The sequence below is a fragment of the Acipenser ruthenus genome, chromosome 36 (assembly GCF_902713425.1).
Source record: "Acipenser ruthenus chromosome 36, fAciRut3.2 maternal haplotype, whole genome shotgun sequence".
Classification (NCBI taxonomy): Eukaryota; Metazoa; Chordata; class Actinopteri; order Acipenseriformes; family Acipenseridae; genus Acipenser; species Acipenser ruthenus.
The window spans coordinates 1848889-1873041 of NC_081224.1; the positions used below are offsets into that span (position 1 = coordinate 1848889).

Below are 24153 nucleotides of genomic sequence, written 5' to 3' on the forward strand. Positions count from 1 at the left end.
CACGGTTTTTAAATGACATTTTTGGAAATTTTAAAACAGTTTGTGTCAACTCCATGCTGTTCGAGAAGTTGTCAAAACTTTGAACAAAACTTTTATGAGATAGATACATATATTGAAAACTTAACCTGGTACAGTTATACACGCAGTGACTGAAGGGGATATATATATATATATTATTATTATTATTTAATTCTTAGCAGACGCCCTTATCCAGGGCGACTTACAATTGTTACAAGATATCACATTATACATTATTTCACATTATACAGATATCACATTATTTTTACATACAATTACCCATTTATACAGTTGGGTTTTTACTGGAGCAATCTAGGTAAAGTACCTTGCTCAAGGGTACAACAGCAGTGTCCCCCACTGGGGATTGAACCCACAACCCTCTGGTCAAGAGTCCAGAGCCCTAACCACTACTCCACACTGCTGCCCCGATATATATATATCTAGTGTCAGGTGTACTGTTATGTTCATTACCACGAATTGGCTATGTTTGTACTACCAGAGTACCACTGCCATTCAGAAGCACATACTGTTATTAGGGTTAGTAAGAAGTGCTTAGAGGCGCAGTAGGTTACTGCAAAGGTGGAATAACTATTTACAATGATCATGAGCACTTTCCTTAGTTTTTGATTTCAGAAGTTCAGTGCACACACCCAAACACAGACACACAGAGACACACACATGCACACACACACACACACATACACACATGCACACGCAGACTCACACAGACACACACACACTTGCACTAAGCAGGTAGGCTTTTTTATATTGCTTTTAAGCTTTTAATGGTTTGTGACACAAACGATCCCTCGGGTTTGTATTAAGAGGAGGCACTGTAGCGCTGAGCCCCGAGGACCTGGCTTTGTATTAGTCTTTGTATTGGATATGTTGACATTTTTTAAGCACTCTGTTTTCTATTTTATTTAGGGTTTCCAAGGTAAAACTGGCCCTCCAGGACCCATGGGAGTAGTTGGACCGCAGGTAAGTACGTAAAAAACCTGCTTAGTGCCACAGGACCCAGTTCACTCAGCCTTTCAAGAAGGTCTGTGCTGATGAATGAACCTGTTCCGCTCTAGGGAACCCCTTTTAATAGTCTGCTACAGTAAAAGCATAGCAAGTGTAATAAAGCACAGTGAAAGCATGCTAAAGCACAGGTAAGCATTGTAAAACACAAGAGAGGAGAGGTAAAGCATATTAAAAAATAAACCATGGTAAACTACCCCTTGTAAAAGCTTTCCATAGTAAAAGCAAAGGAAAAATGTAATAAAGGACAGTGAAAGCATGGCAAAGCATAGGGAAGCATGGTAAAGCACAGAGAGGAGTGGTAAAGCATATTAAAAGAAGATGGTAAACTATGGTAAACTATGGTAAGTAGAACCATGGGAAATGCATGGGGAAACTACAAAATTACCATTTTATAACTGTACAGAATGATAACTTATTCCAAATAATTCATATATGGTTAAATATGGGTTTTGTATTCATGAAACCTCAATTGACGATCATTTAATTTGGGGGGGGGGGGGGGGGCTGTCGGGAGGCTGTTGGACATCTTTGATGGTCAGTGTTTAATAGATGCGTCAATGGTGTAAATGGTCCACTGGGGTTAAAGGTTTAGGCGCATGTTGGTTTAAAACTAACGAACACATGTGCTTTCAGGGCAAATCAGGAGAGATTGGGCCGATGGGCGAGAGAGGACACCCTGGGTCCCCAGGACCCCCTGGAGAGCAGGGACTGCCAGGATCAGCGGGAAAGGAAGGGTACAAGGTAAGAGGCTCCACTCGACTCGCGGGATATAGGAATATATAGGGGCTGATTTTCAAAACTCAATTTATCAAATGGGAAATAAGCCATCTAACCCAAAGAAAAGTCTCCCACAGTAAAAGCATAGCAAAGTGTAATAGAGCATAGAGAAAGCATGGTAAGCATTGTAAAGAATAGCGAGGTATGGTGAAATGTGTTAATAAACATGGCAGACCAGGGTAAGCTGTAGTACATGCATAGTATAGCCATGGGGAAAAAGCATGATAAAAAAAATACAGAGCAAAAATACTGTGGTAAACTTTTACACGGGAACTTACTTAAACTGCCCAAAATTAAACACCCCCTTGTGTTTATTTTCAGTTTTGTCACTTTAACCTGTGTTTAGTTCTGTTATTTTTGAAAATAACGTAAAGGGCTTTGATAATCAAAGATTTCTTAGTCTTTTTTCCGATTTTTTTTTTTTTTTTTTTTTAGGGAGATCCTGGCCCGCATGGAATTCCTGGGAAAAACGGTCCGGCAGGCCTGAGAGGTTTTCAAGGAAGAAGCGGAATCGCGGGCACCATGGTAACCAGTTTATTTTACCGTCCTCACAACCTAGCAGAGATAAGCATCTCAGGCATTTGAGTCTCATTCCATCCAATGACATCTGCAAAGCCCAATCACTGAGAAGCACAGTCAACTCCATGCAAATGTCCGCTCTGGTGCACTGGGGTTTGAGATCTGTCCTCTAAATTGCTGCAGGAAGAGGGATTTGAAAAAAAATAAAACTTAACAAGTGCTCTGGCTTTTCTGTTCCGTACCACAACATGGATCGTTATCGCTGTGTTACCTGTTTGACAATGTGGACAGTAATCCTTACGCTATCAGTGCACTAGAGCAGACATTTTGAAAAGAGCTTTGAAACAGACTTTAAAGTTATAAGTGTAAAAAGTTGTCAGGATGTTAACAATACCTACTCTTTAAGCATCACTGTGTCATTCAAACCTTAGTGGCAGCAGGCACACAGCCAGCAGATCATGCTTCAGACGCCAGTCCTGTAAAGTTGTCTGATCTCTGCTTGTGTCTTTTGCAGGGTCCTCATGGTCTGAAGGGAGGAGAGGGCCCCCCTGGTTCTTCTGGGCTACTTGTAAGTACTTTCATTATCCTGTTATGCAATGCGTTGCGGATGTACAGCGATGGCCAAAAGTTTTGCATCACCTAGAATTTTAGGATTGAGACGTAATAAAAAAAATAATAATTTAAACATAATTTAGATCTTTTATTTAACATCATGTAATCAAAGAAACTACAACATGATAATTAAAAAAAACTACAAAAGTCTACTGGAAATTATAATAGTAGTATAGTATTTCATGTTAGATTTCAAAATGTCACGTTTTCCAATTTTTATTTAGTTTTTCGTTAAGTATACGGAAAACTACAAAGCGGTATGTAATTCAAAATGTGTTACTTCCATAGGGTGATGCAAAACGTTTGGTCATAGCTGTACAGTATGTAAGCACCTATCCTTATACACACATATATGGTTAACCAATTATTTTGATAAGGACATTCTATAGCTATGAGATTATATGGCGATGCGTGTCTGTGTGTCTTTGTCTAAGAAGAGCTAAACATCCAATCCATCCAATTACATTTGCAAAGCCCAATCAGCAGTGTGGAGTAGTAGTTAGGGGTCTGGACTCTTGACCGGAGGGTCGTGGGTTCAATCCCAGGTGGGAGTGCTGCTGTACCCTTGAGCAAGGTACTTTACCTAGATTGCTCCAGTAAAACCCCAATTGTATAAATGTGTAATTGTGTGTAAAATTAATGTGATATCTTGTACCAATTGTAAGTCGCCCTGGATAAGGGCATCTGCTAAGAAATAAATAATAATAATAATAATAATAAGCACAGTACACCTTAATATAAAGAGCCACCAATGGCACTTTAGACACTGTAGTTCCTGATTTTTACCCCATCCAAGCTCATGCCAGTTTAGGCTGGAGTATAAGAGCTCTGAATCAGCGTTTGTAGGGTTAAAGCTCTGCAGTTTTGAAAATTGCTCCCGCACCTCTTATCATTACACCTGCATTGGAGCGGAATGCTGTAGGAATGTAATGTGTAAGAGAAATGCCGCCCCCCCAATCTTGGTATCATCTTCCGAGAAATTCAACAAACTTGCATTAACACGTACAGTAGGGGCCTAAGGCACTTTCTGATCTCCACTGAATCAATGGAGAAAAGCAGCCAGAGTGTGGTCCTGCATACCTTACCTTGCAAATTACACTGAGAATGCCCTAGTGGAAGCCACCCTTCTGAAGGTTTCCCACAGTGAAAGCAGAGCAAAGTGTAACAAAGCACAGTGAAAGCATGGGCAGCAGTGTGGAGTAATGTTAGGGCTCTGGACTCTTGACTGGAGGGTCGTTGGTTCAATCCCAGGTGGGGGACACTGCTGCTGTACCCTTGAGCAAGGTACTTTACCTAGATTGCTCCAGTAAAAACCCAACTGTGTAAATGGGTAATTGTACATAAAAAATAATAAAAAAATAAAAATATATTGTGATATCTTGTAACAATTGTAAGTCGCCCTGGATAAGGGCGTCTGCTAAGAAATAAATAATAATAATAATAATAATAATGGTAAAGCATAGGTGAGCTTTGTAAAGCACAGAGGGGTATGGTAAACTAACCCTTATAAAAGTTTGCAATAGTAAAAGCATAGCAAAGTGTAATAAAGCACAGTGAAAGCATATAAAGAATATAACAAGGCATGGTCATGCACTATAATAAACATGGTAAACTACTGCATACATAAATGATGCATACAATAAAATAATATACATGTTAAATAAGTAAGCATAAAAGTAAGCATTGTAAAGCCCAGAGAGATATGACAGAGCTGGAAATAAGACTGCTATTGCACAGCCCGTGTGTGTAGGTAACAAGCTCAGGAGTGCCTGATTAAACTCCCAGTAAAACCAAGAATGGATCAAACTGCTATGCAGTGGGAGTCTTATTTCTATCCCTGTGTAGTAAAATATATATTGTTTTCAAAACACGGCAAAACACTGTAAACTATGATTAATGCTTAGAAAACCATTCATGGGGAAAAAGTCAAAACTGCAGTGCAGATTTACTGTAGTAAACTTTTATAAGGGGGGACCACGCTTGTTATCAATAGGACGGGGATGAGTGAATAAATCCAGCAGTAGCCCCTAACACCCCATCTCGTGATTTCCATTGGCAGGGTGCGGCAGGGGAGAGAGGACCCCCAGGACCTGCGGGAGGAATCGGCTTGCCTGGTCGTCCCGGCAGCACAGGCCCACCTGGACCAATGGGAGAGAAAGGCTCTCCGGTAAGACGCCCAATCAATACGCTGGCTTTCTTCGTGGCATTGTTCTTTTCTGTAATGCCCAGCAGTAAAAGTTACAGGAAGTGGGTTAAGTTATGGTGGTAAGTCTGTTTGTTAGCTGAGAAAAATCTCACGCTAGAAATCTGGAAAGCCTGCAGTTAAAGTTTAAGCAGTAAATCCTGTCTCAAGAATAGCCTTAACTGAAGCATGGTTATCACTTCCCTGAGTAGTCATGTTCACTAACAGAGTGTAATTCTCTTTGCGCACACTGGGGGCAGTGTAAGCAGAGCTAAAGTCACCAGACTTAACAGTTCAGCCAGTTTGGAAAGATGCTCTCTATGTTAATAATAATAATAATAATAATAATAATAATAATAATAATAATGATGTAAGTTACAATTTAAGTGCATCTGATTGTTTTATGAAACCCGTGTAACAATGATTACTGTGTGTTTGTTAAACACATTTTTGTGCATTATAGTTTTATTCAAATCTAGATACAGTAAGAGCATTAAATCACAGTATACTTTAGTCAAAAGCCATAAATAATAATAAAAAACAATTCTCTCAAATAGAATACCTGTTTTTTTGGGGTTTTTTTTGCTTTTGAAATAAACTGTGTATATTATGCAACAAAACATTCTAAACTAAATTATAACAAAAACTCTTTTGCACAAGGAAACAACCGACTCTTACATTCAGTTAAAGAGTAAGTAGCGGGGTTCCAAAGAATATAGAGTTCCACGTCCCCACATGCTGCTACAACTGTTTAAACAACGTACCTGTCGTTTTTTAATTTTCATTGTTAACATTTTTTTACACTTAAAACTTTAAAGTCTGTTTCAAAGCTCTTTTCCCAATGTCCGCTCTAGTGCACTGATAGTGTCAGAATTATTACCTACATTGTCAAACAGGCAACACAGCGATAACGAGCCATGATGTGGTACGGAACAGAAAAGACAGAGCACTCATTATGTTTTTCCTGCAGTGATTTAGAGGACAGATCTCAAACCCCAGTGCACTAGAGCAGACATTTTGAAAATAGCTTTGAAACAGACTTCAAAGTTATAAGTGTAAAAAGTTGTCAGGATGTTAACAATGAAAAGATAAATGACCGGTATGTTATTTGAACAGTTGAAAAAAACAGAACGGGAACTGTGTCAGATTTTACTTAATTTAAAAATGAATGGCAAAATTACTTAATGACCTAATTACTCTGAAAGAAATATATAACAGACAGATTCATTAAAGAGGTGCCATTGTTAGTCTGCTCAGCGCTAATTATAGAAGGTTCAATTAATTGCCTGTGGTTACATTTTAATAAATCGGACTGATACGAAGCTGAGCTGAGTCTTGAACAGCTCCCCAAAGCCTCAGCGTCAGGCTGCTGAAACAAACGGTCATTTTGCTTTTTTTGTTTTTGTGTTGAATACAATTGGTTATCGTTGAAATATATAGAGAAACCAAATCTGCTCCGCACTTATGAATCATGCGTTTCTCTTCTGAAAAACACAAACACATTTGTGGACATTTGATAGATAACCTCTTAGTCAAACACATTTCTATATACTGACCCTTTGAAAAATGCGATTGAAATTCAACATAGAACAGGAAATAAAATTAGCCCTATATAAGCACATAGACTAAATCAGCTTAAAAATAAAAGGGGTCCATTAGACCATGTGGGACCATATTCTCAAAGCGTTTCTTCCATTCTTCAATTAACTTCCTATTTTTTTGAGAAACAAAATCATGTTAATGTTAGAAAACGGAAAACACAGAACACACCGAGAGGACTTTGGAGGACTTGAAATCTATCACTTAGTCGCTTGGTTCTGGTTTTGCAAAATGAACACGTGTTTTGCCTGTTAAAAAATTAGGAGTTAATTTAAAGACTGGAGACTTTGAAAATGCTGCCCATGATGTTCTGTACTCTGGGTTTCATTTTTCTTTTTTTTTTTTGGTTCCTCCAGGGGGAGAAAGGTCCAATGGGCCCGGTCGGGCAGGACGGCACTCAGGGGCCGATGGGTCTTCTTGGGGTGGCTGGACCTCAGGGGCCTCCTGGAGAAGATGGAGACAAGGTACTGAACTACACAAAGTGATCTCTTATGTTGGGATTAATGAAGGCAAATATCACGAACACAGCTGCAAGGTATGCTGTTACCAACCAGACAAGGAACCGAGTTGACTGAGCTTGGTTGAAACACTGGCAAAAACAAAGTTCACCTTAACGCACACGCTGTTAGGCAAGATATATAAGACAGGCGCTTGAGAGTGAGAGTGAGACAAGCTTACCTGAATCCTCTCCTGATGACAGACTGTACCTGAGCTTTCTTCTAGAACATTAAGCAACCGATCACTATCTGATTTCTATTTATAACTAAATTTATAACTAAACTTTAAAATGTTTAAGATATATGCGTGTTGAATATTGGAATCAATAAATGGAAACTTACTGACATAGCAGGAGACCCGAAGTGCCCTCTGTCACTGGAAGAGAGCTCGCTGTCCACTCTGGGATTTTACTGTCTGAAGTCATCATTACCCTTGAATGGGCACCAGAAACGTATTCAGCACCATATACTGTAAATCTACAGCTACAGCCAAGAAAGTTTTGAATCACCTAGAATTAAGATTGAGACATCATTTAAAAATAAACTATATGAACATAATTTAGATCTTCTATTTAACATCATGTAATCAAATAAACTACAAAATGACATTGCAAAAGTCTACCGGAATCCATAATAGTAGTACAGTATTTCATGTTAGATTTCAAAATGTCACATTTTTCAAGTTGTATCAGTTTTTCATTATGGAAAACTACAAAGCGGTGTGTAATTCAAAAGGTTAACGTAACATTAGTCAGCAGGTTTCATTCGACTTTATGAAGCAAGATTAGTTATTTGTACAGGGTGATGCAAAACTTGTGGCCACAGCTGTACTGCATTGTTAGCAAAAGCTGATTAACGTTTTGTTATTTTAAAGGGTGAAACTGGAGGCCCTGGGCAGAAAGGAAGTAAAGGAGACAAGGGAGAATTGGTAAGTGTTATTTTGTGTTTTTTTTTGTTTGCCTGTTCTAGCATTGCTTGTAGAAATTCTGCATACCTTAATTAAACCTGAGAGAAAACACGTTTGAAAGATTTTAACTGTGACAGAACAGCTTGAACGACAGCACCATTGAACACACACAGGCTTCCTGCCAAAGCACTGCAAAGCAGGTGTAGCGCCTAGAGAAGCAGCAACCACAACAGTCACGTTTGCGAGCTGTTTATTAAAGTGTCTGCTAGCAGCGATCAAGCAATGCCAGTATTTCAGTTCTATTCAGCTGTTTGAATTTAACAGAAAGTGGTTGTGAAGCGCGCGGTTTCAGAAATCCGGTGACATTTTCGAATACATCGTTTTTAGAAAATTCCCAGTGGCTTTAAAGCAGTTTACAAAACTGCATGTGCACAAATTGAGCAGCAGAAATGATCAAGTCCATGATTTATTCATAGATTTTTGTTTAAAGTGCCAACTAGTCGGCTATTTTTACAACTATTTAACTGGCAAATACAGACATTCTTCTGACACTACTATGAAGAGCTGCAAGTCATAGATAAACCCATTAAGTGCCATTGTCCTTATCTGAGGACAGACTACTTTTGTCATTTTTTGGAGCATTTTTAACTGGTAGCAGCTACCTGTTTTAATTTTCTCTTTAACTATATTGTTATGATACAATACTCACATTTTGTTTAGTGCAAAAAGTCTAAATGTGGTGTATCAAATTACATAAATAAATACAGCTTTTTTCAAAGAAAAATGTCATTGGTACTTAACAGGTTAAGTTGCTTCCACCACATGGTATTTTTTAAGAATAAAAAGCTCAATAGAACATAGTTATGGGTTTGTAGTTTTTGCATGTCTGTCTCTGCAACAAGAATCACCTGTTTCTATAAATTTGCGGTTTGGTCACGTTGACAGTAAGCCGCACACACACCCCCAACACTGCACTGTTTTCTCAGTGAATCAGGCACAGCGCAGTCTGGTAGATGAGGGAGGCTTTGCAGATTGAGAAGGTTTCTATTGTCTTTGCTTAATCCTGGACATGGAGAGGAAGTGCAGGAGATAGTTAGAGTGTTACATTAGAGCTTCACATATTACCTCCCGCCCCCCACAGCGCGGTAGGCAGTTAAGTGTCTGTGACGTGTCGGCACAGTGACATCTAACGAGCTGCTTCCTCACAAGTGCTCCAGTCCAGAATAATGAATGGTAATTAATGCATCACCTGCGAGTTCGCAGAAGTCATTATTCACTCCAGGCTCACTGTCAGCCTCTTCGAGAGCAAGCCCTGACAGCCAGTCACAGCCCAGCCTGACCTCCATGACTCCCTCCTTATAGATCACATACTGTACACTGTGCCGCTTAAACAAAAGCAAAGACAGCTGGTTCACAACAGCTCACATCAAAGGAGCAACGCATGGCATTGTTGCTGTTCAAATGTAAATAGAATAGTACTGTCTTAATAGCAGAGATGCAGCGGAAATAGAATAGTATTTGTCTTACCCCTTATAAAAGTTTACCACTGTATTTTTGCAGTGTTCCCCCATGCTTTTCCCATGGTTATACTATGCATTTACCTTAGTTCACCCTGGTTTGTCATGTTTGCTAATATGCTTTACCGTACCTCGCTATTCCTTAACCCTGCTTACCTCTGCTTTATCATGCTTTCACTGCGGTTTATTGCACTTCGCTACTGGGAAACCAGAGATACGATGCAAACGGTGAGAGAACTGAAAGCTAGTGCTGCTTCAATAGTGAACAGAGGAGCACTTCTTCATCAATCCCATTGATAGGAATTCAGACAGTATGGTATGGATATGAATTGTTCTCCTCTTTCCTCCAGGGCCCACCCGGACCCGCTGGCAATCAAGGCCCTATCGGACACATGGGACCCCGGGTTAGTGTTCATTTCACAAGTTTGATGAGCCACAGTGTGTCTGTCACAAGCTCAGGTGTGTCTTATTAAACTCATAGCAAAAAAAACAGGAATGGATCAAACTGCTATGCAGTGGGAGTCTTATTTCCACCCCTGTGCAGTGAATGGAAATGTTTGTGTGTGTGCGTGTGTACGCATCACAAGGTCTGTTGATCAACACAACAGTCAAATAACTTTTTATTTCTGTTTAGTAAATAGCTATGTTGTTTTTACAAAGGAGGTCTACACTTTCTAAGGGGACTCTCCGGGCCCCTAAGGGGTCCCTGGTTTGAAAGCCACTGCATTACAGAATGAACTGTCCTTCCTGTTGTGTGCAGGGAACCGACGGAGACCCAGGACCCAGGGGGCAGCAGGGAATGTACGGGCCCAAGGGGGATGAAGGAGCCCGGGGCTTCAGTGGAGTTGCAGGCCCCACTGGACTGCAGGTAGGCATGACTAAGCGTGTGCCGTCTGTGGATAGTATTGTAACAGTATTATTCCTAAAATAATAACTGCATTTATTAAATTATATAAACATGTTCTCAATATCGGTCTCTGAAAACAACAGTAGATTCACGCGTTATAAGAAAGGATGTTATGAAGCATGCAATCGCACAATACGTTCAGGCATTGTACAATAAAACACACATGCAATCATTGCACTAAAACGACATTACAATAAAACAAGGCATTGGACAACAATTTATCAGTGAAATGCTAGTTCAGTCAGCTTTAGTATATACTGATGTTCTAATCGAAGCATGCACAAATCATACCAATATGTTCAGGGATTCAGAAATAAAACACACATTCAATCATTGCACTGAAATGACATTGCAATAAAACAAGCCAATACGACCTGCACTGCAATTCCATCTCAAAGCCGTTTATCATTAATGAACATTTATGGTGAAGTGCCTTGAACTGCCAAACTGGCCAAACATGTTTTGAAACATAAAGTTCTTCTCTGACTGATTCAGTGTTTATAAAAGTTTTGCGTTGAGTTGTTACATAGCGTGCAGGGCACGGCTAAAGAAAGTCTGCAGCCTCTTGAAAACAAATGATAGTGTTCTCCACGACTGAATAAAAGAAAGAAAGAAAGAAAGAAAGAAAGAAAGAAAGAAAGAAAGAGAGATCCGATCGTGTCGGCCGGAGCGCGTCACAAGTAGGAAGAAAGGAAGTCAATTAATTTGATGCGGGGAGCAGCTACTGGAAATCGAAGATAACTCTGAGAGAGAGAGAGAGAGAGAGAGAGAGAGAGAGAGTCAGAGAAGTGCGAATTAAAAAAAAAGAGCTTTAACCATCCTTTACAAAGCGTCCTGCTTAATGAAGAAGTTGGATCATTAAACAGCTCCCGCTAGGTCCTGTGTGGAATTCATTTTCACCTTGTCCGGAAGCTCTGAAGAATTTACTAATTCTCACACGCTACAGAATCCAATTCACAGCCCCTGCAGGTGGAATGGAAGGCTGCCCTGTTATTTTACACTTGTCAAGGTTACACTTGTCTCGTACCGGACCCTATTCACAAAACTTGTGAAATATTTACAGAAGTACAGCAAAGGTTTTGCATCACCCTACAGAATTAATTACATTTAAAAGTCGAATGAAACATACTGCTTTTAGTTTTCCAGCTACTTACTGAAAAACTGGCAACTTTTGCGATATCATTTTTGTAGTTTCTTTGATTAAATGATGTTAAATAAAAGCTCTAAAATATGTTCAAGAATTATTTTTTTAAGTGATGGCTCAGTGGTAGAATTCTAGAATTCTAGGTTATGCTAAACTTTTGGCCATAGCTGCATTATCAGATAGCTGTAGCTGTATGTCAAATTAAGTTTTATATGCATGAAACTCAAAACAAACAAAAAAACCAAACACACACCAGTCAAGCACAGTTTCATGGATATGTCCTTTTATGTAGAGAAGGTGTGATATCTGCTGAAGTGTACCATCGTAAAAGCACAGCAAAGTGTAACAAAGCATAGGGGGAGCCTGGTAAAGCATTGCAAAGTGTAACAAAGCATAGGGGAAGCCTGGTAAAGCATTGCAAAGTATAGCAAATCATAGGGAAGCCTGGTAAAGCATTGCAAAGTGTAACAAATCATAGGGAAGCCTGGTAAAGCATTGCAAAGTGTAACAAATCATAGGGAAGCCTGGTAAAGTATTGCAAAGTGTAACAAAGCATAGGGGAAGCCTGGTAAAGCATAGCAAAGTGTAACAAATCATAGGGAAGCCTGGTAAAGCATTGCAAAGTGTAACAAAGCATAGGGGGAGCCTGGTAAAGCATAGCAAAGTGTAACAAATCATAGGGAAGCCTGGTAAAGCATTGCAAAGTGTAACAAAGCATAGGGGAAGCCTGGTAGAGCATAGCAAAGTGTAACAAAGCATAGGGGAAGCCTGGTAAAGCAGTGCAAAGTGTAACCAGTTTCAGAAGATTAGAACAAACCGCCACAACACACAAATCTGAATAACTAATATTTTATTGATGATTACATGAGGTACAGAAATGAACAATTGCCTAAAATCTGCTTGGTTTGGGGGTCCATCACTTGGCCTGCATGTCGAGGCAGTAGACCCCCCCCCAATAACAGAGAGTACCAAAAGCAAGGGTGGGGCTGGGGGAGGCAGGGGGTACGAATGAATCAAACGTAATAGGAAGGTAGGTTACCGGTCTATTTATAGCGCTGATAGCCCAAAATTGGATGACATAATGTGTGTACAATGGTAGCCAAAACCAACTATTCAGCTGTACTTTGCCAGTCCTGCCACCAGGTGGCAAAAGAGAGCAGAACATGCATTAAACAAACCAGCAGGGAGCGCTGTGGACTTAAAGACCCAGCTTTTTTTCTTTTTTCTTTTTTTTTTTTTTTTTTTTATAAATTTAGTCGTTGCCAATTATTTTGTATTATTTTCTACCCAATTTGGAAATGGCCAATTATTTTTAGGCTCAGCTCACCGCTACCACCCTTGTGCTGACTCGGGAGGGCGAAGATGAACACACGCTGTCCTCTGAAGCGTGTGCTGTCAGCCGACCGCTTTTTTTCACACTGCGGACTCACCATGCAGCCACCCAAGAGTTACAGCGTCAGAGGACAACGCAGCTCTCGGGCAGCTTACAGGCAAACCCGCAGGCGCCCGGCCAGACTACAGGGGTCGCTGGTGCACGGTGAGCCGAGGACACCCTGACCGACCTAACCCTCCCTCCCCCCGGGCGACGCTCGGCCAATTGAGCGCCGCCACCTGGAAGCTCCTGTCCTCGGTCGGCAAAGGAATAGCCTGGACTCGAAGTCGCAACGTCCAGACTATAGAGCGCATCCTGCATTCCACACGGAGCGCCTTTACTGGATGCTCCACTCGGGAGCCCCTAAGACCCAGCTTTAAAGAGGTTCCTCCCAAACTTTAGTTTATAAACTTCATAAGGTATGGTGCAGCATATAAAAAAAAAACATGGCAAACCATGGTAAGCTGTGGTAAATTGTATAAACATGGGAAAACTGCAAAAGTAATGTGCAATTTTTCCATGGTAAACATTCACGTGGAGCACTGTGGCTTTTTTTTCCCGTATGTATTTCTATTAATCTTTGTGTTTTACTTTGTTCCAGGGTTTGCCAGGTCCACCAGGAGAGAAGGGGGAGAGCGGGCATGTTGGCTTGATGGTGCGTAGTCCTCTACTTACAGATCTCATCCTAACAAAGCTGTCCTTTAACAAGCAGCAGACCAGAGGAGTTTCACAAGCATCACACTTTACTTAATTAACCTGTACTGCAGAATCGGGGACACCGTCTGTCTGTATCTAAGGTCCATTTTCTCAATTATTTTTACGCAACTATCTTCAGTATGCAACTGTCTGAAACAGATGCATGCAGTCGCAGTGATGCTTAATTGGAGTATGCATTTAACTTGCCATGTAATTAATTGGAATACCATAACATAGTTCATTCATTCGCACAGCTGAGATCGTGTTTTTTTCTTCTGTTGACTATTTTCATGGTTCATAAACCTACACATAGGAACGCACAGATCAAGAGGTTTTGAAAAGTCAGTCGTAAAACACTGAAATGGAGGCAATCACTTCAAGCAAAACGTAACACTGTATATAATATATAAGGGAGACCGTTATATCAAAGCCATAGAGACATGTGAAATTTCTTTTGTATGATTTGATGGCTTTAATCAAATAGTTTGCGTCAGATGGAAATGCTGTCACATTAAAATTAGCTGTACCATTTCATTATTGGTATTCACTGTATATTATTAAAAAATTCATAGGATGCTGAGAAGTTGCCCTGCCAAAAAAATAATGATGCATTATAAAATAGATACATAAATAGGAAACTTAACTTGGTACAATTGTGACTTAAGGGGATATACAGCTATGCCCAAAGGCTTTGAAAAACCCTATAGAATCAACTAATTTTGCTTCACAAAGTCGAATGAAACCTGCTGAATAATGTTAACATATATGAATTACAGACCGCTTTGTAGTTTTCCATATACCTAATGAAAAACTGATACAAATTGAAAAATGTAACATTTTCGAAATCTAACATGAAATACTGAAATACTATTATGGTTTTCGGTAGACTTTTGCGGTATAATTTTGTAGTTTCTTTGAGTATGTGATGTTAAATAAAAAGATCTAAATGATGTTCATATAGATTTTTTTTAAATTATATCTCAATCTTAAAATTCTAGGTGATGCAAAACTTTTGGCCATAGCTGTAGGCATTTCCGTCAGTATATACTGAAAAATAAGGTGGTCACCATCAGGGTGCAAATCAGAAATTCAGTGATAGTGCTGTAAAAAAAAAATATCCTCTGAAATGAGAGTTCAGGCAGAACGCTCACATCTTCTTCGACTTATTGAGGGAGTGCAGGAAACTATTCGTATATGCATGTGAACCTGTAAACTGACAAGCACACTGACAAGTCTTATGTGTCAGAAAGATAGCCCTTAAGCAGGGTTATGCTGTTCGGGAGCCACTGTGTGTGTTACATTTTAATAAGCAGGGTTGCACAGATAGTACAGTCTGCTGCTGTAAGTCTGTCACATCGAATGCAAATCATGAAGCCACTTACTGACTTTACAGAAGCATTTGTTGTTACTTAATGGGCGATGATTAATTTCATTTCTCAGCTCGCTGTTCGATCTTTTATTTAAAGCTCCTGTGATGTACGTAACTCTGACGTTGTGCTTTAGATGAAGAGCTACATTGTATGTGTAAAGATATAATCGTGCTGTTTCAGTATCTGGCCAGAATTAAACCTTAAACGTAAACGATCATACGTTTTCAATGAAAAATTAGACTTCGTGGGGGCTCCCGAGTGGCGCATCCAGTAAAGGCGCTCCACGTGAGTGCAGGATGCGCTCTATAGCCTGCAAGTCGCGAGTTCGAATCCAGGCTATTCCTTTGCCGATCGAGGACGGGAGCTTCCAAGGGGCGGCGCACAATTGGCCGAGCGTCGCCCGGGGGGAGGGAGGGTCAAGTCGGTCATGGTGTTCTCGGCTCACCACTCACCAGCGACCCCTGTAGTCTGGCCAGGCGCCTGCGGGCTTGCCTGTAAGCTGCCCGGGAGCTGCGTTGTCCTCCGACGCTGTAGTTCTTGGGTGGCTGCATGGTGAGTCCGCAGTGTGAAAAAAAGCAGTCAGCTTGACGGCACACGCTTCGGAGGACAGCGTGTGTTCATCTTCGCCCTCCCGAGTCAGCGCAGGGGTGGTAGCAGTGAGCCGACCGTAATAAAATAATTGGCCATTCCAAAAATTGGGAGAAAATAATAAAAAATAATTGGCAACAACTAAATTAAAAAAAAAAAAAAATTAGACTTTGTTTAGCATTTACTGTCACCTTGTATATCATTGCTTTTGTATTTATTTTAAATGATAGTGATTTCTTGTATACAGTATTCAATTGCCATGGTTTACAATGCATCAGGATGATAGATATATTGCAAGATCCTCATTAAAAAGGACATTTTCTACTAAACGCTTAGTAAAATACCATATTTTTTTATTGCCTTCTACCATTTAAACGTTTACAGGCTCCCTTATACAATTATCCCATAGTAAAAGCATAGCACAGTGTAACACAGCATTGTGAAAGCATGATGAAGCATAGGCAAGCATTGTAAAGAATAGCAAGGTATGGTAAAGCATGGTAAGCAATGGTAAATGCTAGTATAACCACAGGAAAAGCCTAGTAAAATTGCAAAGAAATACCATGGGAAACTTTTATAAGGGCTTAGCTAGAAGGATTTTGCATTCTGACTCAGGTTTCTGGTCAAGATGATGCCAGGCATGTTTGAATAGGCACCCAATTGCAACTGCAGATGAGAGACCATTTATTTTAGCTGCTTGACAGTGGCAAATTATTTCGGGACTATAAATCAAAATTCTGCAAAGGGTGACTCTGTTCCACTATATTTTAAAATGTATTAAAATCTAGGAAGCACGAGAGGAATGCACTCCTGCTCCTAACAGGGACTGCTGATACAGTAACATGTCTGGCATGGAGCTCCGTTATCGATTAACATATGTACAGCTGTCAGGCCCCGGGTCCAGAAGACAGGCAGTGCTGTTAAAAATAAACAAGCTCTCTGTTCACAGGGCTTGACGTCTCAAGAAAACTTGATTGATTGGAAGCACAGTGAGCCAAATGAGTTTCTTTCAGTCTCAGGGAGTGATAGCGTGGAGCATGTGGAAATTATTGCAACCGAAATAAATAAATGAAATGAACTCACACTCACACTCAAACATGCATTCTTCTATGCTGATACAGACAGACATTTACAGAAACGTGTCCACTGCAGTGTGCATGGTTGGGAGCAGAGCACAGTGTAGAGGAAGCATGGTAAAGCATAGGCAGGCATGGGAAGATCACATGGATGAATGGTTATGCATGGTAAAATCACAGCCAACATTTTTTTACCATGACTAACGTTTGTTTATATGTGTCCAGACAAACAGACAGAGAAACAGATACATCGAAATACAATGCAAAGAAAGAAAATAGCAGCACAGTACACAAACAGATGGCAAGCTTAGGTAAGTGTTCTTAGATGAGTGTTGAGAGAGAGAGAGAGAGAGAGAGAGAGAGAGAGAGAGAGAGAGAGAGAGAGAGAGAGGTACAGTATATATAATTAATTATTCAGGCTTTAAGGACAGCCAAGAGTGTTGCACGAAGAGTTTATTCGATGATTCGCAGGTGAGGGTCATTGGTGTCGATTGGGCTAATTTACCTTTTCAAGTGAAACAAGTGAAGAAACAGCTGCTTGGGTTTGTGATGATTGCTGCTTTTCTTAGACTCTGCGGAAAACAGCGATCCACACAAAATCCAAGCAGCTGTTTCTTCACTTGTTTCACTTGGAATGGTCCATTTGCCAATAACCCTCACCTGTGAATCATAAAATAAACTGTGCAACACAACTGGCGATGCTGTATCCTTAAAGCTTGAATCATTAATTACATGTATAGTCTCTCTCTCTCTCTCTCTCTCTGTCTCTCTCTGTCTCTCTCTGTCTCTCTCTGAACACTTATCTAACGCTTATCTAAGAAGCTTGCCATCTGGTTGTGCAGCACTAATAACCAGATGTCGACTGCATTCATTACAGCAACATGTTTTATTATAAGAAAGACCGGATTCCAGTGCAGTGATGAAAGTGTTATTTTTGCATGTTAATAAACTGATTATCTTTTGTTGTATTCTCTTCACAGGGTCCTCCTGGTCAGGCTGGCCCCAGAGGGCCCATCGGGTCTAACGGAGGGGAGGTAGGTGTCTCATCCAGAACCGAATCGAAAGATAGTCAGCATTGCCCTGCATTTGTAAATGATGGGGAGAATGTGGCAGGCAGTGTTAGATAAGGTGGTGCTGCCCTCCACAGGTAGGATACGGTTATGGGCCATAAACGTATGGGTCAGACCCTTGGGTACAGTGGTTTAGACGCTTGCATGGGGTTGCAGCACTAGAGAAGCTCAATGCAATGACCTTTCTCAGTCAAGGACTTGCAAAAAAAAACAAAAAACAAGTCACCAAAAGAAAACGCCTACAAACCTTCTGGCTCTAATATACTCCTTGTCAATATCCTCACTAGTTTACACTCTTAATAGCATGCCAGCTGGTCGCTTTCCAGTTTCCCTGGAAGCTAGAGTATGTGGAGTGTGTGAGTTTGAGAGTGTGTGTGTGCATGTGCGTGTGCATGTGTGTGTGCATGTGTGTGTGTGGCTGTATGTACTCTTGCTGCTGCAGTCACAAGATCTGGACCCGCAACTTCACACGCTATTTATTGTAAGAACTCAGAAAGAAAAACGGTTACCCTGTACTCAGAGGTATAATCTACCCCCACAGAGGAAAACAGTCTTAACACCTTATCACAGCGTGCGATTCCTTTGAGACTCTTTTTATTAAACATCAGCAGCACAGAACACAATTGATACGAATGAATGAATGAAACGAACAACTGAGGCGCACATTGGAGTCCGTTAGTTATCACTACCAGAGTTTTGTTAACCTTGACAGATTTATACCTTGTTAAATCTAAAAAGCCCCCTGTATACTGTATGTACACACGGGTCTTCTGATATGAATGGGCTCCCAGGTTCTCAGCAGTGAGATAACTCTATGCATAACACTATTCAGCTGCTCATTAAAGTGATAGATTGTGAGTCTGGGGAATGGAAGTTTAATTTCTCTGCTCCATAGCAAAGTGATATATCAGGGTAATGTGAGTTCCTAACAGCCAATGATACTAATATGAGCAAACCACTCCCTACCACTAAATATAGAGACTTTAACTAAGCTAAGTCTGAACTTATGTATAGCTGGTGCAAGCAAGCCCTGGTGAACAGCTCAGAGTTGGGAATTGTAACAAATATTCATTGGCCTCTTAGGCACCCAGCAGGTACATAAAACCACAGGCAAACCGATTAATTTATGATTAGACAACCAGATGCTCTTCAGTAGACGTGTTTTTTTCTTGGCTCAGTCTCCTGAACCAGTTCAACCAGTACTGACCAGTATACACCAGTCTTGGTCATTGCTGGGACCAGTTTAACTAATAACCTCGCCTGGTCAATCAAGCAGAATCTTTAAAGCTACGGTGGGTACAGGAGCTGTATAATTACAGTTTGATGCTGCAAATGCACGCACTGTAAATCCCTGCAAACATCCACACAAACACGTTTAACTTCCTGTCCTTTAGCAGAAGTATTTTGCAGCGATGCACACCGTACTGCATCCCAGCGGCACTTTGTATATTCATTGCCTTGCGCAGTGTAGTTAGCGGTAATGCATCTAATGTCCGAAACCTGCTCTTTAGTCTGGATTCTCTGCACTGAGGGATTTGGTAATGAGCTCTAAAACAGGTTATAAGACGTTCAAAAGCCTTCTAGCCATCTGTCAAGAAGACAGACGACACGGTTAGCTCTCCCTCACAGTAAACACGCACATCTGGGCTGTATCTAAACAACAGACTGTAGGCAACAGGTCTTTACTGGTGTGCATGCAATGGGAATTCGTCCTTGATTGTGGTAAACTAAAAAACAGCTTGGCTGCTGAAGGTTTTTAATGATGCTCAATGAGCTGAGTGGATTACAGTGCCAAAAGTTTTGCATCACCCTATAGAATTAACTTATTTCGCTTCATAAAGTCAAATGAAACCTGCTGATCAATGTGATGTTATCGGACTGAATTAGACACTTTATGGAATTAGCTTTCCATATACTTAACGAAAAACAGACAATTGAAAAGTGTGACATTTTGAAATCTAACATAAAATACCGTACTAGTAATATGGCTTCCGGTAGAATGGTGTCGTTTCTTTGATTACATGATGTTATAAATTATATCTAAATTATGTTCATATAGTTGTTTTATTTTTTTTTTGTCTCAATCCTAAAATTCCAGGGGATGCAAAACTTTTGGTCATAGCTGTACAATAAACCTTGCCCAGCAGCCAATCAGGTTCTGAGATCCGTCGTTGTTTCCAGAGCGCAGCAAAAAGAGTAGAGCTGGAGTAGAGAAGAAGTTTACACATTTAGACGTCTTCTTCGATGAGACAAAGAAATGCAACATGTGTATTTCTGCAATGCCGTGTGTGCTATTAAAATACCAAACACTGGCACAGTTCCAAATGAGCTGGTAATATCTATCCTCAATCTCGGAAGAAGTATAAATTAAACCAGCTGATTTCTCTTTTTTTTTTTTTCCAGGGCCCCTCTGGAATGCCTGGAGGTGTTGGACAACCTGGTTTAGTTGGAGAAAAGGTCAGAGTTTTTTTTTTCTCAGAGTCGAAAGAATCACTTTCATTCCACCTGCTCTGTGTCTGTGATCAACTTCCTCAGCAACCCTCACATTTTCAGGGTGCACAAATCTGTTTGCTACAGCAACAGAGAACGGGATATCGGAATGCAGATAACACTATGCTGCACAGAGTAGAGACAGTCATGTTATACTAATGCATTTAAAGTTAATACAGATTTTTCTTTTTTTTTGTATGCCTATAAAAGTAGTTTTTGTGAAATAATATGTGGAGCCTTTTTTGGCATTTGGGCTCATCAGATCAGTTTTTTTTCCAGTGATATTTTTCATTCCCTTGCTGCAAAGAACTGCCAACCAGTAAGTATCTGTAAGAGGGGGTGGGGCGGGTGGGGGGCTGTTACAGTAGAAAGCATTGGCATGGCTAATGCACTGGTTACTGTGAGAAGTGAAAAAAAGTTTGAAGTTAATAGAGAACAGTGTGAAGTATTGCATGCAGGCAATAAAAATGTGCATTATAAATATCATATGGGAGGTAATGAAATTGAAGAAGGGAACTATGAAAAAGACCTAGGAGTTTATGTTGACTCAGAAATGTCTTCATCTAGACAATGTGGGGAAGCTATAAAAAAGGCCAACAAGATGCTCGGATATATTGTGAGAAGTGTTGAATTTAAATCAAGGGAAGTAATGTTAGTAAGACCTCACCTAGAATATTGTGTTCAGTTCTGGTCACCTCGTTACAAAAAGGATATTGCTGCTCTAGAAAGAGTGCAAAGAAGAGCAACCAGAATTATCCCGGGTTTAAATGGCATGTCGTATGCAGACTGGCTAAAAGAATTGAATCTATTCAGTCTTGAACAAAGAAGACTACGCGGTGATCTGATTCAAACATTCAAAATCCTAAAAGGTATAGACAATGTCTACCCAGGGGATTTTTTTGACCTGAAAAAAGAAACAAGGACCAGGGGTCACAAATGGAGATTAGATAAAGGGGCATTCAGAACAGAAAATAGGAGACACTTTTTTACACAGAGAATTGTGAGGGTCTGGAACCAACTCCCCGGTAATGTTGAAGCTGACACCCTGGGATCCTTCAAGAAGCTGCTTGATGAGATTCTGGGATCAATAAGCTACTAACAACCAAATGAGCAAGATGGGCTGAATGGCCTCCTCTCGTTTGTAAACTTTCTTATGTTCTTATGTTCTTAAGTTTACGTTGCTATGGTGATCTTGTTTCCAGGGTGAAGATGGTGAAGCTGGGTATCCAGGTCCAAGTGGAAAGTCAGGCCGTGCTGTAAGTGTATATTTAGGTGTTTATCTGAATGAATTAAAATGCTTGGTGAACAATGATGTACTGTGCTGTACTGTAGCGCACACCACACCTTACCATGAGTCCTTCACATTACGTCATCAGCAATGCCATGTTCTCATCCAGGTTAGAAACGAAGGAAACTAAAGAGGGTCGTACAGGAAAAGTTTCAGCAGCACTCCACTCATCATGACTAATTCCTGCTGTGGTTAAAAAACAGTTTCAGAAACGACAATTTCAAAGTCCTAAAACAGTGCTGATTATATATGTATATGCTCATGCGTTAATTAAGAAAATAACATCCCAGCATGCTTAGGGTCATGTATAAAAATGCTGGACAGGCCTGGTTGCCTATAATTATGGCTAGCATGGCTGCAAGAGGAGACCTCAGTGACTTTGAAAGAGGGGTGATTGTCAGGGCGCGTTTGGCAGGAGCTTCAGTGACCAACACAGCTCAACTTGCTGATGTTTCGCGAGCAACGGTGTCTAAGGTGATGTCGGCATGGAACTCTGAGGGAAAGACATCATTCTCAAAGGGCAACAGTGGGTGGAAGCTGCAATGTTGCATTATGTATCCAGTGTAGAATTGGCCAGTATACAATTACACAAAGTGTAATGGCATCCCAGCGGCCAGAGAACAGCTGTCAGTATGCAGGGCTTGTAAAAAGAACAATACAGGTCAGTACCTACCTGTCACAAAACCCTATGAATCAGCAGACCCAGGCTCAGATACTGTATTATGCATGGGCTGCACTTAATTGTGCTATATACTTTTTTGTAATTTTCCATGCATTACATAAAATATTAAAAACCATGTCAGCACCACAAGTGTGTGTGTGTGTCTATATATATATATATATAATGAAGATGACAACTCACTATTTTAATAATTAGCTACAATGTTTCGGCTTCTGTCTTCAGCTAGCATGGTATAAACAGCCAGGAAGACTGATGTTGCAGTTTAAGTTTGAGCGTTTCTTCTTCATTAAGCATTTCTAGTGATTGATGAGTATGCTGTTGGATTCAGATTCTCCTTGGATATAGAGCTCTTTGCTGTTTTTGAATTCCCTTTCTCTCTCTCGTGTATACACACACACACACACACACACGCACACACACACACACAGTAGTCACATCATCTGTCTCTAGTTTATTAATGCTAAACATGGAGCATGGTAGAATTGTGCTGTTTCCATCAGGACTGTCTTTGTACAAGTTACAGTATGGATGCCCGTTACCTTTATTACTGTTTCCAGTTTTACGTCCAACACCTATATTTAGACTCGGTGAACTAGCAGGGATGGAAATAAGACTCCTACTGCATAGCAGGTTCACTCATTCCAGGTTTTAATACCTGCTTCATTAGCCTATAGGTAACAAGCTCAGGTGGTGTGTCTTATTAAACTCCGAGTAAAACTAGGAATGGATCAAACTGCAATGCAACAGGAGCCTGATTTCAATGTCTGGGACGAGTGGCATCTCCTCGTCTCACAAGCATGGCTTCAGGCAGTGGCATTTTCAACCCTCCCCCCAATCATCACAGAGCTGTCATTATGTTATTATTTCGAAAGGTTTGACGCTTAACCAATTCATATGTACAGTAACTATTGAAAACACTCAATGGTAGAATGTTTAGTGATGCTAAAAGAAACGTCTTTGTGAAACGTTTGACTTGACCAATCCCATAGTAAAATAATATATATTTTAAATATATTTTTGTAAACATATTATTCATATAAAACTCATAGTCGTTGGGAATGAAAAAATATATGGAAAAATATATGTATTATGTATGTAACGTTATATAAAATATATTTAACATATTACAAAATTGGCCCGTTTTCATCATATGGAAAATATATTTACAATGTATTTGCTTAAACATATTATAAATATATTTAAAATATAATTTCAGGTAACAATATATCAATTATATTGTCCATGTATTTTTTAGAAATGTATTATTCAATATATTTACTAAACATGTATTATATAATGTATTCACAATATATTACATAATGTAAAGTGCCTGGACACACACCATATTTTGCATGTGTTCCGCCAAACAGATATGAAGCAAATAAATAAGAAAGGAATGGAATTCCGCAATTTCACTTAAAAATAACTACTAGCTTTAAACATAATGGAATATATCAACATTTTGTAAAAATTCAGTGTATATAAAACACTCAAGTACAAAAATGAAAAGCTTTCAACATATGCTAAAAGGCTGTTTGCATTACAACAGGTGTTTGGGCTGCTTCTCTGTAGACCTGCTAACATTGTTCTTCTGAAACTATGAGACGTTACAAAAAATTGCTGCTTCCAATTAAAAATTCATTAATAGCTATGGAATTGTTACTGAAAATAGAGCTATGAAAGTAAAAAAAAAACACTAATAAACTGGAAATACATTTTTACAATTTCATTCTTTTTTCATATTGGTGGGCATACAGTTTAAATATAAGGTGACTTAAAATATGAACAGCCTGTTGTGTCCTTGATTGTTATTGAC

The 24153-nt window shown here is 39.9% G+C and overlaps 1 protein-coding gene across 2 annotated transcripts in view; it reads left to right on the forward strand.

Moving 5' to 3' along the window:
* The window catches only part of LOC117402031 (collagen alpha-1(XI) chain), a 135164-nt gene that overhangs the window by 85223 nt on the left and 25788 nt on the right, over positions 1 to 24153 (forward strand). For both annotated transcript variants that reach the window (XM_059008212.1, XM_059008213.1), the window contains 13 exons: positions 946 to 999; positions 1678 to 1785; positions 2257 to 2346; positions 2855 to 2908; positions 5012 to 5119; positions 7090 to 7197; positions 8105 to 8158; positions 10005 to 10058; positions 10415 to 10522; positions 13679 to 13732; positions 17788 to 17841; positions 20281 to 20334; positions 21570 to 21623. In XM_059008212.1, coding sequence (XP_058864195.1) covers positions 946 to 999; positions 1678 to 1785; positions 2257 to 2346; positions 2855 to 2908; positions 5012 to 5119; positions 7090 to 7197; positions 8105 to 8158; positions 10005 to 10058; positions 10415 to 10522; positions 13679 to 13732; positions 17788 to 17841; positions 20281 to 20334; positions 21570 to 21623 — 954 coding nt within the window. The remainder of the gene's footprint in view (positions 1 to 945; positions 1000 to 1677; positions 1786 to 2256; positions 2347 to 2854; positions 2909 to 5011; positions 5120 to 7089; positions 7198 to 8104; positions 8159 to 10004; positions 10059 to 10414; positions 10523 to 13678; positions 13733 to 17787; positions 17842 to 20280; positions 20335 to 21569; positions 21624 to 24153) is intronic.